This window comes from Fusarium mangiferae (assembly GCF_900044065.1).
Source record: "Fusarium mangiferae strain MRC7560 genome assembly, contig: FMAN_scaffold001, whole genome shotgun sequence".
Classification (NCBI taxonomy): domain Eukaryota; kingdom Fungi; phylum Ascomycota; class Sordariomycetes; order Hypocreales; family Nectriaceae; genus Fusarium; species Fusarium mangiferae.
The window spans coordinates 1,503,717-1,517,886 of NW_024573921.1; the positions used below are offsets into that span (position 1 = coordinate 1,503,717).

Genomic DNA, 14,170 nt, shown 5'->3' on the forward strand with positions numbered 1-14,170 from the left:
GGCGATAGAGAGGAATGACCATAGACCTGAAGGAGCAGACAAGGTGAAACCAGCACCGATAGAGTCGAACTCTACCACGTGCAAAACAGACCAAGTCGTAAAGATCATAACGTCTAATAAGAGGCCATACGGCGAGCATGTGATCGGTCGCCAATGATGGGGGAGGCACCAAGGAGGGAGATTGGTGCATGGAGAGTTCGTGACTGAGGCCTGCTGGGAGCAGTAGGTGACTCATCCACACAAGGCTCACGTTGGCCAAAAGCAAAAGTCGCAGCGCGGCTGAGACCTTTACGAGATTTCAATCGGCCCATTTCGCGCTCGCAAGTGCGCTGGTGAGCCTCATCGGACATCTCAACGTATTCTTGCGGATAGCAACGACCCCGGTGTTCGGTAAAGAAGCCAGAATACCCACCGTCTAGAATGTAGACTTCGGGATATGTAAGTTTGGGATAGAACTCAGCATTCACGGTGCGGTCCTCAGATCGAACATGACGAGCCATCAGGGGGGCACGGTGGGCTGAATACTCGCAGTGGAAGATGAGAAGCGTCCGTCCATCCATAGGAGTCTGGAAGAGCTGATTTGTGAGCAGGTCCTTATCATTGTAGTTGACAGCACCATCAATGTGGCCGCCCTCATATTCATACTCAAACCGGCAGTCGATCACGATCTTCTGGTCGAAGTGGGAGCTGTACTTGCCATCCAAGACGTCGACAAGTGTCTCTCGAGTGATGCGAGGAATGGTATCGGTGGGATCTTCCAAAAGGAAATGGGGGAGGACGGGCTCTTGAGCCTCCTCCACATCCATAACCGATTGAAGCGCGGAAGAGGTGGTCTCCTCTCCCTCTGAATTGCTCTTCATTATGTCAGCAGGATGCTCGAACATGCTTAATGACCGACGGAACTGCTTTCGATTCCTGAGAAAGGGGTTGGACTGTCGCCGGGAATGGGAGTTCATGGAAGGAGAGCCATTGACGCGAGAGCATGCATTGAAGTTGAGGAATTGGGGTCTAGTGCGGCCGATAGAAAGACCAGGGCATGGACTGTTGGCAGACGCGGGTCTGCGCTCCTGAGGTGGTGATGTCGACTCGAAACATTCGCTGAGAGACAGGTTGGAGCTGGTATGGTTCAGGCGAGAGCCAGCACCGAAGCGGAACGGAGGCAGCTCCGTGTCAGCCTGGCGACTTGGTACGGCCGTGGTACTGAAACCCTTCATCCGGGTTAGGGATGGTCTTCGTGGGACAGCTATTCTACGGTTTCTAAAAGACGTCAGTTGGGGTTCCAGGAGGAATGTGGGATTATGAGACTGACTCAGCCATGATGGGCTTGGGAGGTTCCAAGGAAGACTGCCGAGAGATAGGAGCCGGGGAATCAAGAATCATTTCATCGTCAGCGGCTGGTGTAGACCCCGGAGTTGGTGAAGTTATCTCGAACTGGGTGAAGAAAGGTGTCTTGTGAGGCAGAGGTGACACCTCCATCAACTCCTTGAGCTCGGCCAGTGGGGCAGGCGACGAGGATGGTAATGGGGGAGTTGTGACTGAATCTATAGGAACATGCCAATTAGCCACGAGGTTCTTTGTTCTAGACCTTGTTGGTCCTGCTCACCTCGACCTTCCAAGCTGCCCATCATGCCAGCCGTGAAGAGTGCTCTTCTGGGAGTGGGGAATTGAGGACTAGAAGTTATGTTAGCCAAGACACTGTAAAACGATTGCCAGGCGCCGCAACCAACCTCGAATCGCTGTCAAGTCGGAAGTTCTGGGAAAGATCAGCAGCCAAACTCGCAGCGGGCGAGGAGCCTCGTACGTCCTTGACGTTGAAATAGTCTCCAGAGTGCTTGTGCATCTGCTCGCGCAGGCTCATGCTTGCGGATGTGACAGATGATGTAGAGTAATGAGGGTGCCCGCGAAAGACATCTCGACTACCCCAACTAGGGAGCATTGACGGGCGGTGTAATGCCGCCAGAGGAGAAGAGGCTTCCATTGTGAATGATGGTAATGAAGCAGCGGGACGATTCGATGGAACCCGGGTTTAATCGAGTTCTGTCGAAGCACGTCAGCTACTAAGAGCTACTCGATATCGAAGACACGGCGATGGAGAATTGACGAGGTAGTTCTGCAGTAAGTCAATGCTGCAGTAACACCTCTGTAATGGTATCGAACGAGCGTCTGGGCAAGTGCCTTGAAGCCAAGGTTTGCACAGATTGAATTGTATTAAAATCGGCTCGTGGGCGAACCAAGTATTAGATGGATGATGGGAGATTAGCTCGTGGCGGGGTTTCGACGATAGCGTGTGACGGCGGTCGTTATACTCGTTCGAATGGCATTTGAAGGAGGGACGAACAAGACTCGATAGAGACGTAATCGTGAATGCGTCCGACGACAGGGAGAGTCGTCGCCGTTACGATTATGAAGCAAAGAGTCAGGTTGAGTCGAAAAGACGTCGAGGTCTTAGTCTATCTCGAGAGGGATCGAGATGGTTAAGCTGGTCCAGACCAAGTGCCAAATTGACCAGGGGTGGGCGTTGCTGGGCGGATGGCAGAGGACCAAATCGCACCGGTCTCAAATACGCACAGTACAGTACAGGCAATTGGATGCTAGTACCAAGGAAAAGATAAGGTTACTGAGTACCGTAATGCTAAAACTAGCACACCGAGACAGACAGGAAGCCTTTTTTTCCAAGAACGAGAATTGAATTTGCGCCGGGTCTTCCTGTCTTTCAATGCTTTCCCCTTATTCTCTTCTTTTATATCGACCACTGGTGAGAACCTGTCCGATATCCGAGGGTGGGCTTCGAGTTCAGGCTAGTTAGTGCTGCTTGTTGGCTGGATCGAAGAAGGACTGATATGGGGGTCTAATCGATTGGAAGAACGAGCGGCTGTCTAAGTTGGATATAATAAAGATTGCTAGCCGTAACCGTATTTGCCTTTTTCGAAGAGACTGTCGGACGGGATGGGTGGGAAGGGGGAGCAAAGTGAAGATGTGAGTGCGGGAGCTGAAGCCTTTTGAATGGATTCAACCAAGCCCAGTCCAGGCAAAGGCTTGTCTGGTTGGAGTTTTTTTCCCAGGCGATTCCCACCAAGGTTGTTAGGGGTGATTTGGGAGCGTGCTGGGGCCTTGGGGTCGCTGGGGAGCACCGACTTACAGTGGAGTTTAGTGGGCGAAAGCTGCACACCCAGTGCAGTGAAGGGAGAGGTGTGAGGGTGTGAGAGGGGCGTGTCGAGCCAAGTCTACCAAGATCCCACATTGGATAGATGCCGTGCCTTGGGTGGGCACCTATCTCACTTGCACGCACCTCCAGGGCCTCAAGGCAAGGCACAAGGTACCGGGCAGCACAGCAGAGCTCCCGCAAGTCGTTTTACGTCCTGCAGCAAAGGCCTGCACTGCTGAAGCAAATCACATCTCTCGCCAGTCCCTCCCCCAGCCGGTCTGCTGCCCACTTACCAGGTATCTATCGATGCTGAATGGACGTCGCCCCGGAGGACAGCGCGCGGTTGCTCAGCGGAGGTGGGGATGTCACTTTGGACCTTTGGGGCTATCCTTGTCCTGGATTCGTCAGGCGCTTAACAGAACAAGACCAGGGCATTATGGGCACTTTACGTAGTATGGTAAGGTCGAGCAGCACCTCAGTTAAGCTACCGTGCGGGAGCTTGTCCTTGGCCAAGGCAGGGCAGGACAGGACAGGACAGGGCAGAGCTATGCTATGTTTGTGAAGCTGTGCCTTGAATTGGATGATATGCAGTTGGATTTGGATGTTTTGCATCAAACTTGGTTCTGCCAGACTTTGCTAGATTGGCAGACGATATATAATCTTGTTTACTTTTCTGGAATAACCGTTTGATAGCGTCTTGGGCAAGGCAAGGCAAGGCAAGGCATCCTGATTGACGTTTTATGTCTCTCGACTCTGTCATGTGCATTCCCGGCTTCTAGAGCTTCCATTTATCATTATGGATCCCATCCATTGCACAGACATAAACCAGGGCAGTTCCAGTTCGCATAAAGAATACCACCCACAGAGTCATGATAAATTAAACAGTTGTCGATGAATACTCGACAAACCTCCATGACAGCGATAAACGCCATCCGTTTGCTGGCATTGTCTCAAAGTCATATCGCAAGAGATCGAGCTCTCGGTCATTGGCAGGCTATCTCATCGTCTTTGTTCATCTCGATTTAGCACAGATACATCGACAAACTTGATCCCATTGCGTGAATGATCGACCGTTTTATTTTCGACGCCCATTTCCCCTGGTCAGCCTTGACGCACGCAACACATCCAATCGATGGATATCTTACACAATTGCTCAATGCGTTTCTCTATGCCAGCAGCCATGCACCGACCAACCGCCGGGTTACATCATCGCCCTAGGTTAAGAAGCGGTGAGGGCATCGACATGTGTAATAAAGTATACTGGCACCCATGCCATGCGTCCTCCCGACCCGCGATGCTGGATATGTTAATTCAACAGCTGGATCCATGACCATGCGTCGACCCAGTAACCTGAATGAGAAGACAAGACAGGAGATGAGTTATCACGAGAATGGCGAAAGGAAAAGGAGAATCAAATATTCCAAAGCATGGATACCGTTGCCTGCATAAACGTTGAACAAAGAAACTCGCCCTGCAGCTGAGATTTTGTTGAAGCCATATTGATTTGATGGGCAGTCTCAAAGAGATCACCCTCGAAAACAATCCACAATAAGCCACTGCCTGAAAGGGTTCAAAGATAAAGTGGAGGTCCACAGCATACTTCTCTGTTTCCGTAACAAAATGCCTATTGCCAAAATTTATTAAACGACGATACTGTCGACGCAGTGTTTCCTAACATTAGATATCCATTCTCTTGCTCTCACACCAATCAAGACCCAGAAACACCATTTCTCAATCCGGAGCCTTCGTCAAGCCTCATGATGAAAGACTGAGCCCTTTGACTGTGATCAATCGACCCTGTATTGCTGTGGCTTGTTGCAGCTTCAATGTCCTAGTCTTGTGCCAGCCCAAAAATTACCGTCGCTTCGGGATTGGATAAACAACCTCGAGTTTAGACAACAATAAGTCAAGTTCAAGTCAGCTCTTTGTCAGTTCCCTGACGGATTGTCGCTCCGCCAGAAACAGCGGCCCCAGTGGCATGAGGACCCCGATATAACTCAGACAAAGGAACCTCTTGTCTGAGAATCTCGATGCTCGGTGGCCACCAGGAGCTCGGAACTACGACGTGCCTCCGCGACTAGGTTGAGACAGCGACAGCAAGAGTGACACTGGCGGTAGAGACTTAATATGGATGTGTAAGATGTGTCAGGTCGGAACGTAGAAACGAGTCAGATGAATAGAGTGATTTGTGAGTCGACTGTCCTACGGCTATGGATACAGCTTCACTCTCACCGTGAGCTATCTCTCCCTGCGTAGGTGAATCTCCCTCCCTTGGACAAGACCGCTGTCAAGTCCATAATAATTTCCATAGTGTTTCGTACCCAAACGTTCAATTCAGCATCTTTGTAATCACACTATTGTACCTGTGTCTCGGATGGAAAAAGTAAAAGGCCCCAACGTCTCCATTCTGTTGCTCCAATTCAAATGTCAAAATGTCGCCTCCCTTTCTTTGGTGCCGGGTCTTTATTCTGTGCTAGGAATAGCACACAGCTTTGGCACCTGGGGCAGGCATTTCCCATGTCGAAATTCGCACAATTGACAACCGTGCTGCTGGTCTCTATTCCGGGGGATCTAGCATTGGAGCTCCAGCTGTATTCGTGCGTGCCTTGAGTGCCCTGAAGCATGACGTTAACCGCCCACTGGGATCTTGGTCCAACCGCCAAAACCGGTTCTTGTTGTTTTGAAAAACTGCCTCGACTGTAACAGAAAGAGCCGTTAACGCTTCGGCCCCTGGTCGACCTCGACTCTGCACTGGACATCTAGATATCCGTCCTTGTCACCTTAACAGCCCTGTCCGCTTGCCTCGTGTACGCTGTTGTTTCAATGCCTGGTCTATGCTTATGCTAAATGGGATGCTACTGTGTGTTCACTTATCCGTATGCTCAATGCGTTCATCATCGTGCCCCGGGAACTTAGCAGCCTCGGCGCCTCTCGGTTGCCTGGGCCCCCTGTCGGCAACTGGGGGGTTGTTCCCTGTACTGGGTTCCTCAACTATGAAGCCGCCGGCGCCCGTTGAAGGCTCTTGAGAATGACGCCTCTCGAGGCCTCGACCGTCTTTGCTGAAGAGCATGTCCTTGTAGAGAATACTCGGCTTACTTAGGCCAGTGGCCACGGCTCAGGTTAAAGGCAAGAGTCAATCGAAGCGGCTCCGTGGAAATTGAAAGAGGATGGAGCCGTCTGTCTCTGTGAAAATTCAGGGTCCTTTTCTCCTTGTGAGACAGTCACACTACGACTAGGGCCCTTGTTCAGAAACACAGCGGTTCCACAGCGAGCACGACGAATGACAATGGTGAATTGGCGATTCAGAAGACTCAAAGCGATTCCCTATTCAGCCTGATGTTGTTCTCTATTTGTTGAAAAGGGCAAGTTCAAGCCATCGAGGCCCAGTGCAATCATCACATGGAATCCTCCGAGAGACATATCCGCATTCTCAGTATGAGATGAATCGCGACGATTGACTCGACTGGACTGGGCTGAGAATTACATGACATGATGGTTCCTGAGTGAATGCAAGGCATTGTGAGTTGTGCAAGGTTACGATCAATTAACGCAGCGTTGTTGGGTCAGAAGCAAGATCCAACCCTTGTCTAGCCCGATGCTAGTGTCCAGATAGAGAAGTTGGAGACAAGCTACAGAGGCAACTCCATGAATGAACAAGCGAGGTGGGGGTGAACAGAGAAGAGCCCAAAAAGGGCAGTTCATGCTTGCAATTGCAGCTCAGCCTTCGCGTCGCCAACTTACATACATCCTACATACTGTAGCATACGACTGACTTGCAGCAGGGATCAGGTACCCGAACGTCCCACTGCTGATCAAGTCAGATATCCAATGCCTTGAAGCTTGCGAATAGGATCGGTACTGCATGAGCATTGCACTGTTGCAAAAGTATCCAAGAGTTAGATTCGGTTTGCAGATCAGTCCGAGTCTGTCCGTACATAATTTTGCTGCAGATAATACGGAGCACATGCCTACCTATCGGACTTGATACCATTCAAAGATGATCGCAGTACCTTTTCCGAAATATGCCCAGCTTGTGGAGGATGAAAGCGGCTTCCAGGCTTTCCATCGCAGGTATTTGACTTTACTCATTGTTGGTCACCCACGTGTGCATGACAGCGCGAGGAATGCAGACAGTTGGGCGACAGCTGTCATGTGAAACCTTCTGAAGACTCAATACTCGTATAGATTTTGAAAGGCTGGCCAAGGGACCGGACCCTTGAATTCCTTCGGGAGGCGTTTCGTTCGCAGGCTCCGAGTACTGAGTACAATTTTGTGTGGACATCAGCTGATGGGCAACATTCTCCAACAATAGTCCCCGAGCAACTTGCATTGCTCTCTTCCGAGATAGGAACCAATACAGACGGAACAGGTTATCTCGAGGTTGTATTCAGCGCTATCGATGGCGACAGCACCTTAGCAGGTGTTATTTGCGCGGGGTCTCCGACGCCAAGGTCAGAAGTCCTCTTACACCTAAAGTCAGACTGCTCACTTCCAACACCAACTCGTCCAATGGCAAAGCTGGAGCGCCATGTGACGAACGAACCTGTTTGCTGATCGTGGCTCCTTCGCTTCACACCCTTGTTCAGTTTACATACAGCCTTGTGTTTCTGTATGAGTGCTCGTAGTTTGTATCGGGGATGCGATCCATCTCTACGTCCTGTCCTCGGCATTCGAAGGTCCGAAACCTGTGGCCCCAGCGGGACGATCATCGATGGATCTTTGTTTCTTCGAGACGCTCGAGTCCATTGAGACGGTTTCTTTGTCTGATTTCTTTGTCGTCTTTGTTGGTGTGCTAAAAACTTCCCCTCACTGAAAGATATGTTGATCTTTTTAGACAATAAGAATTGACTTTAACCGATACGATATTCAGCCATGCATGCGCCATGATTGCTCAATTGACCCAAAGAAAGGGCTGAACATTTAGCTTCTGATTGCTAAAGACGTAGAATACTAATTGCCGGTAGCCGCTGCCCCCTCCTCTCGAAACAAAGCTCTCAGTCAAACCATCACTATTGTCGTTAGCTCACACGGGCTTCACCTTTACTCTCACCAAGCACAGCCTCCGCTGCCAAGCTGATGCTATCGCTGACACTGCAGCAACCCTCCCTGTTCTTCACAAGGTTTACCAGGGTCCTTCCCTGCCGCCATGGAAGAATGATGTGAGGGGAAGCTGGGGGTTGGTTGATGACATTCAGCGCAGTCTATGAGAAGCCCAGCAGCATCAACTGCGATTTACAGATGCTATTTTGAAAACCTTGAGAATAGTTAGAAGAGATGGAGAAGTCTGACCCGTGGTCTTTCATTTTGTATGAATAATCTCATATCTTCCAATGGAAAATTAACATCGACATCTTGAGACCGCGTCTTGACGCGACTGAAGGGAAGAAAAAAAAAGCGTCAATTGTTTACTTCAAACCGCTTTTGGCATCAAGCTGTCTGCATCCAACCCACACCACCCAGTTCTTTGGTTACATTGCATTGTTCGTACCTGGAAGATACAGCTTTTTGAGTGCGCGGCTCCGACCTTGTGACAGTGTGACTGAGGGCAACACGATATGCAGCGGCTCAGCTTCGAGAATTCAGCAATGGCCCTGGTCAATGTTGTATCGACACAACATCATCAGTTGATATCGGAATCAGAAACAGAGCTTCGGCCTGGGTTATACACGAATCTTCAGGTTTCATAGTAACAGGCTCGACCCATTGGTCTCTTTATACATGGCCTATGCTTGCTCGTTTCTTAGCTTCCACATATCAAACCACCTAAGGATGGGGACTCCATTCTTTCCGGTCAGTTTCCACCAGAAGTACAGTAACCGTTACGAATCTACATCATGTTTGGTGGAGTTATGTCAATCGCTATATTTTTGCCTCTGTTCCCTGAACCTCACCAAGATTCAAAACTCGGCTGTCAATGCAGAATAATTCCATCTTGCTTGGTCCAAGCCTTCCCGACAGCGTGGGCTCGTTGGATCTTTGTTGTCCGAGGGTACCACACTTGAAGAATTCTTAGACTGTTATGAAGGTTCAATGGTGTCGCTGTTGGGCCAAAATAAATGGCGTGTTTTTAGTGACATGCGATGACGAGACACTGCCTGGCTGGACTATTCTTCAGCCATCCTCATCAGCCTCGATCTGCCTTAGCAGTACCAAAACGAGCTGTGGCAGGTTTCTTAATCAATTCAAGATCGCCAATCTCGATTTCAGTCCCGAAAAGACTGTCTCAATCAAGTCATCGCTCTGCTTCGTGAGCGGGGAATATTCCTGTTTGGTGGCGTCTAAAAGCCTCTCGAGGGATTATCAATGGCCAAAGCGAACAATAACACAGCTGAAAACCAGGTTTATCCTTTCATGCTATAACGGATTCGAGCAGACATACATTAACCTCTTGTCGCTATATCGGGTCGACCTTTGGCAGATTGACGGGCCGTTTGCACCCAGTATGCCAATGCCTGTCAAAACTCCCTGTATCAGTAAGTGCCCAGAGTTCTTGAACTTGGACGACCCGGCCAGGAGGACATGGCCCAAGTGCGCGCTGCACAGTATCTTTATCGTCGATCCACGACCTTAATTCCCGATCCTCCCTCCTGGCACCGTCTCAAGATTCGACGTCATTCTTGGCCGTGACCGTATTTCTCTCATTAAAACATCGTCATCGCACTGGCAGAGTGGTCAGAATAATTAACTGCGCAAACGGGTAATAACCGCCCTTCTAGACCCAGATCACGGTACGCGCACACTGCCGCTTGTCTAAGCCGAGCCTCATCGTAGGCCATTGCGCATGCCCAATAACCATGGCTATCGAAGAACTTGCATTCCCTTGCATTGCGGCCCGTGGGTAAGCAGACTCAGAAGAGCCAAGGGCAGCGGCTTCGCAAGCTTTGGGTTCCCCCAATAGTCCACCTCTAGCTGCCACTTACCAGCTATCAGAGACCGAGATGCGACGGCGTAGGCTAGTAGCTATACGGATACCTCATGGTACCATCTCACCTTAGCTTTTATTGTTTACTTAACTTGATTGACATCTCCCCAGAGACGAATGATACTGCAGAAGCCGGGTTCCACGTTGTGGTGAGCTGCAGCCAAACCCCCATAATTTACAAGAGTCGCCCTCAGCGACCCAATCGCTTCGCATCAGTGGATAGTCCGCTGCTCGTCAGCTCTCCAGCTCGTCTGAGGATCCATTAGCATCTCCTAATGTGGGATGGACTCACGACTTAGACTCCACCACGTCACCCCTCCTCAAAGCCCTCCCGACGCTACCAGAGGCTCACCATCCCTGAGCCTTACCAGACTTCAACACGAAGGCGTCTCCTGACCGTCGAATGAGGGGTAATCGCGACGATAAGTTCCCTCACTAATGTGATGGTGTGATGGAGCGTGCAGAATTCTGTTAGAGAATTGACATGGGCACAGAGAGTCGCGAGTGCTCGTTACGGCGCAGTTGCAATCAGTACCATGTTCCCAGTTCCAGCGTCGTGGGGTAATGAAGGGTGATAATTGGCACCCGGTTTCCCAAGTAAACAAATAGGAAGCGTGTCGCGTCTTCTTTTTTCTTCTTTTTCTATGGGTCCAACGCGCCGTCACGTGCACTTTTTGCTACCTCTGGCTCTCTTCCATTTTGCTTCGTGAACATCCAGATGAAGGTGGATAAGTAGTAGGTATCCGAGACTCCCGACCACTTTGTAGATTTCCAGATATCTTGCCAACCTTAGGTATTGACAACCCAACATACTTCTCACCTTTAAATCGTTCCTATGTTCGAAATGGCCTCATCATTGGCGGACGCTAAACTTAGCCAATCTCTCCAATCTATCGTTGATAAGGATGAGATTCGCTCTGTAATCTACAAGTTCGTTCGTGGCGCCGATCGCAAGATCCGCCATCTGGTCCAATCTGTTTATCACCCAGATGCCATCGACAATCATGGCTCGTTCAATGGACCTGCAAAGGACTTTTATGACACAATGACTGCTTCTGATTCGACACGTGCTGTGCATCATCAAATAGGCCAGTCTTTGATCGCACTTGGACCGGATGGCACAACCGCAAGTGCTGAGACATACTGCACCGCCACAACAGTCAACGAGGCCGATGGCCAAGAGACCTGGATTACTTTCTTGGTCCGATACATAGACCAATTCGAGAAGAGGGATGATACATGGAAGATCTCGCACCGTTTTGTTGCCTTTGATGCCGTCTCAGACAAGGCTATTATGCAATACTTGCCTAAAGCCAACCTAGGCACTCGAGATGAGGAAGACTATTCTAGGAAGGTATTGAAGGACTGATTTGATCTCAGCTATTACTGTTCCCGGTAGATATAGATACTTTTCTTAGACACATTCATTCATCAGTCACCCATAGCTGTATTGTATTGTGTTGTGTTGTATTAACTATGTCTTATGTCTTCTTTTCGAGCTCCTTTCTACTTTAGTGGATCGACCCACGCTCCTGGGATTTTAAGGCGCCAAAAGAGACCCTAGCGCAAACATCAAGTCTAGGTACGATCCATATCTTAATTTGTTTTATTTTTTTCTTTATCGGCAACGACATGTCACAATAAGAAAAGGCGGCTTACCATATTTTGACGCCTCCTCTCCCTTTATCACGATTTCTTTCTTTTTTAGGGGCCTCGACTAAGATATTCTGACTTTCAAGACTCCCTCTCCGGCTTGTCCTTGTCATTTTGTCTTCAAGCTCTCCCCAGCTTTGATCCTTGAATTGTTGCTCAGGCGATCTACACTTGAGCTATGGTTGCTAGTACAAGCATCGACCAACCTTCATTTTTGGCACCTTCTAGTCCCTTTCTACGAGTCAACACACTCATTTCCCTGACCAGGAAGTTAATAGAGTGGGTTCTTGAAGTGAGGCTGTAGACGTAGACGTAGACTTGAGCACTGCATTACATTATATGTCTTGCTATGTCAGTGTTCCGCATACCATAACTTCCAAGTTCCTGGCCCAATATCCGAGCTTCACACACGTCACTGTCATACTACATGACATGCAATGACATCGCTGTGTTTGCATTTATATGCTTATAAGTCAATTGGAATCTACAATATTATTAGCTTTGTCGCAAAATGCTGAAAGACCCTGCACCATGTCACTGTCCTCAAGAGTTAGAGCCTCGATCTTTTAGTTCATGCCTGTTGTGTTCTTTCGTCAACGAATCCAGTCAGACTTATGCATGATGATTCATGCTCAGCATAGACAATTTGCACTATCACGGTTATACACAGTCTTACCTTTAACTAACCCCTGCGTTATATGTCTCCATCTCAAGGTTTAACGATGAGTGAAGACGTTCGCAGCTTGCCTTTCCAGAAGCACGGACCTGGCGGAAAGGCGGAAATGAAAAACATGTCCAAGCTTTCCAACTGGTTGGACTGAGACTGAGACTTCACTCCTCATGATGTGAAGGAGTACATGCAGACAAGGTCTTATTTCTGATCAGGGCGTTTACGAAAATCGTCGTCCCCGGCCCTGCCGCGACTCCTGAGAATTCGGAAGTCATTCTCATCGTCCCGACCCATGACTGTGGCCAGTGGACAGTGGATTAATCCATCTTTCTGCTGAAAAAGATCCAAGCGTTGGCGAAGTTATCTTGAACAATGTTCCAAATACAGGGTAGCTCAGGGTCAAGATATTCAGGGTCTAGACGTTAGCTTCGTCTTGGGTAGCCACAAACGCAGACAAGTTTTTCATACAATGTGGGCTTATTAACGTGCCTGACGGATATGATATTCAGTTACTCAGCGTAGTTGCCCGTAGTACAGCATGGCATATATCTATTTAGGTGGTCAGTCGTTATACGAGTGCAGAAACCACACGGTTGTTTGCCTTGTGTTGTTTGAGCACAGGGCAAACCTAACACAACGACATTGAGCTTCATGCTTCCATTCCGCAACAGCCACGTGAAAGAAGTACCACCACGAATCAGAATAAGCATGCACATGTTACCCTGCATTCAAGTTTGTGCCTATCGAATAATTCAAATTTAGATAATCCAGGCACGAGGTCATAGTCAAACAACATCTAGCTCAGAAACACACGGTCTAGGCAATATCCGCTACTCAATGGATGTAGAACAGGCATCTGAAGTTAATGAAGCTTAGTATTGAATTGATAGAAACACATCTGTGTTAGACAGCATTTGCGAATATGCAAGGGTCGGATACACGACGGATGATATTGGACGAGCTTCGACTGAAGCCTGCATATACCTACATACTGTAGTCACGACAGTTACTCAGCAACCTACCAGTGAAACGTGACTTTGTTTCCACAGCTGCGGCTGGAGCATGGATGCTGACTCTTGATATTTTGCGTCAACTCGGTAACCGTTGCTTTAAACCTGGTTTTACCCCTTCAGCCGGGGCTGCGTTTTGACATTCGAAGACGCTCGCTTCTCGGTTGATATACCAGGTTCCATTGAGCTCCACAGCAAATGTCCGAATAGCGGAAATTGTACAGCAGAACTTTCCAAGACGCCACAATAGGAGTAACTACGTAGTACTTTTCCTCATAAAGCGTGTATATAAGCTTGATTCTTTCTGAGTGTTCCAAGCTCCTGTCCACGAATGAATGAATAAGAGTCTTCTCAGACAAAACCGCAATTGCGGAACATGAATTGTTATCATCTTCCCTCTTAATGAATAGGTACATAAGATATATGTCATTAATTTTCTATATACTCCGTCCAACTCCTGCCATTTTGTTTTAAAACTTGGTCTAATAGTTCACTCTGATAATAAAATTCTACAAAATTCTCGTTACAGCTCACAATTGATCCAAGAACTCTTGCGTCTCATTTTATTTATATCAGTTTATTATACCCTTAATATTTACTATATCTTCGGTTATTCTGTAGACATGATGTTGCCTCGCAGAACGATAGAAAGTTATTAGTGCTTGGCACTTAACTGTTATATCTAAAGATATAACTTAAAAACATTTAATAAGTCAAGTAATAAGGTTAAATATTAGAAATGAAATTAATATTATATAAACAGAGTGAAG

The 14,170-nt window shown here is 48.4% G+C and overlaps 2 protein-coding genes across 2 annotated transcripts; one reads left to right on the top strand and one right to left on the bottom strand.

Annotated features, from left to right (window-relative positions):
* Positions 1-113: 113 nt before the first annotated feature.
* Positions 114-1,978, bottom strand: FMAN_00993 (uncharacterized protein; the record flags this gene model as incomplete). The annotated part of the gene is made up of 4 exons (XM_041829753.1): positions 114-1,257; positions 1,310-1,541; positions 1,604-1,671; positions 1,728-1,978. The coding sequence occupies 4 exons, from the start codon at positions 1,976-1,978 to the stop codon at positions 114-116; spliced, it is 1,695 nt and encodes a 564-aa protein (XP_041676327.1).
* An 8,933-nt stretch (positions 1,979-10,911) lies between these two features.
* Positions 10,912-11,436, top strand: FMAN_00994 (uncharacterized protein; the record flags this gene model as incomplete). The annotated part of the gene is made up of 1 exon (XM_041829764.1): positions 10,912-11,436. The coding sequence occupies one exon, from the start codon at positions 10,912-10,914 to the stop codon at positions 11,434-11,436; it is 525 nt and encodes a 174-aa protein (XP_041676328.1).
* Between the last annotated feature and the right edge of the window lie 2,734 nt (positions 11,437-14,170).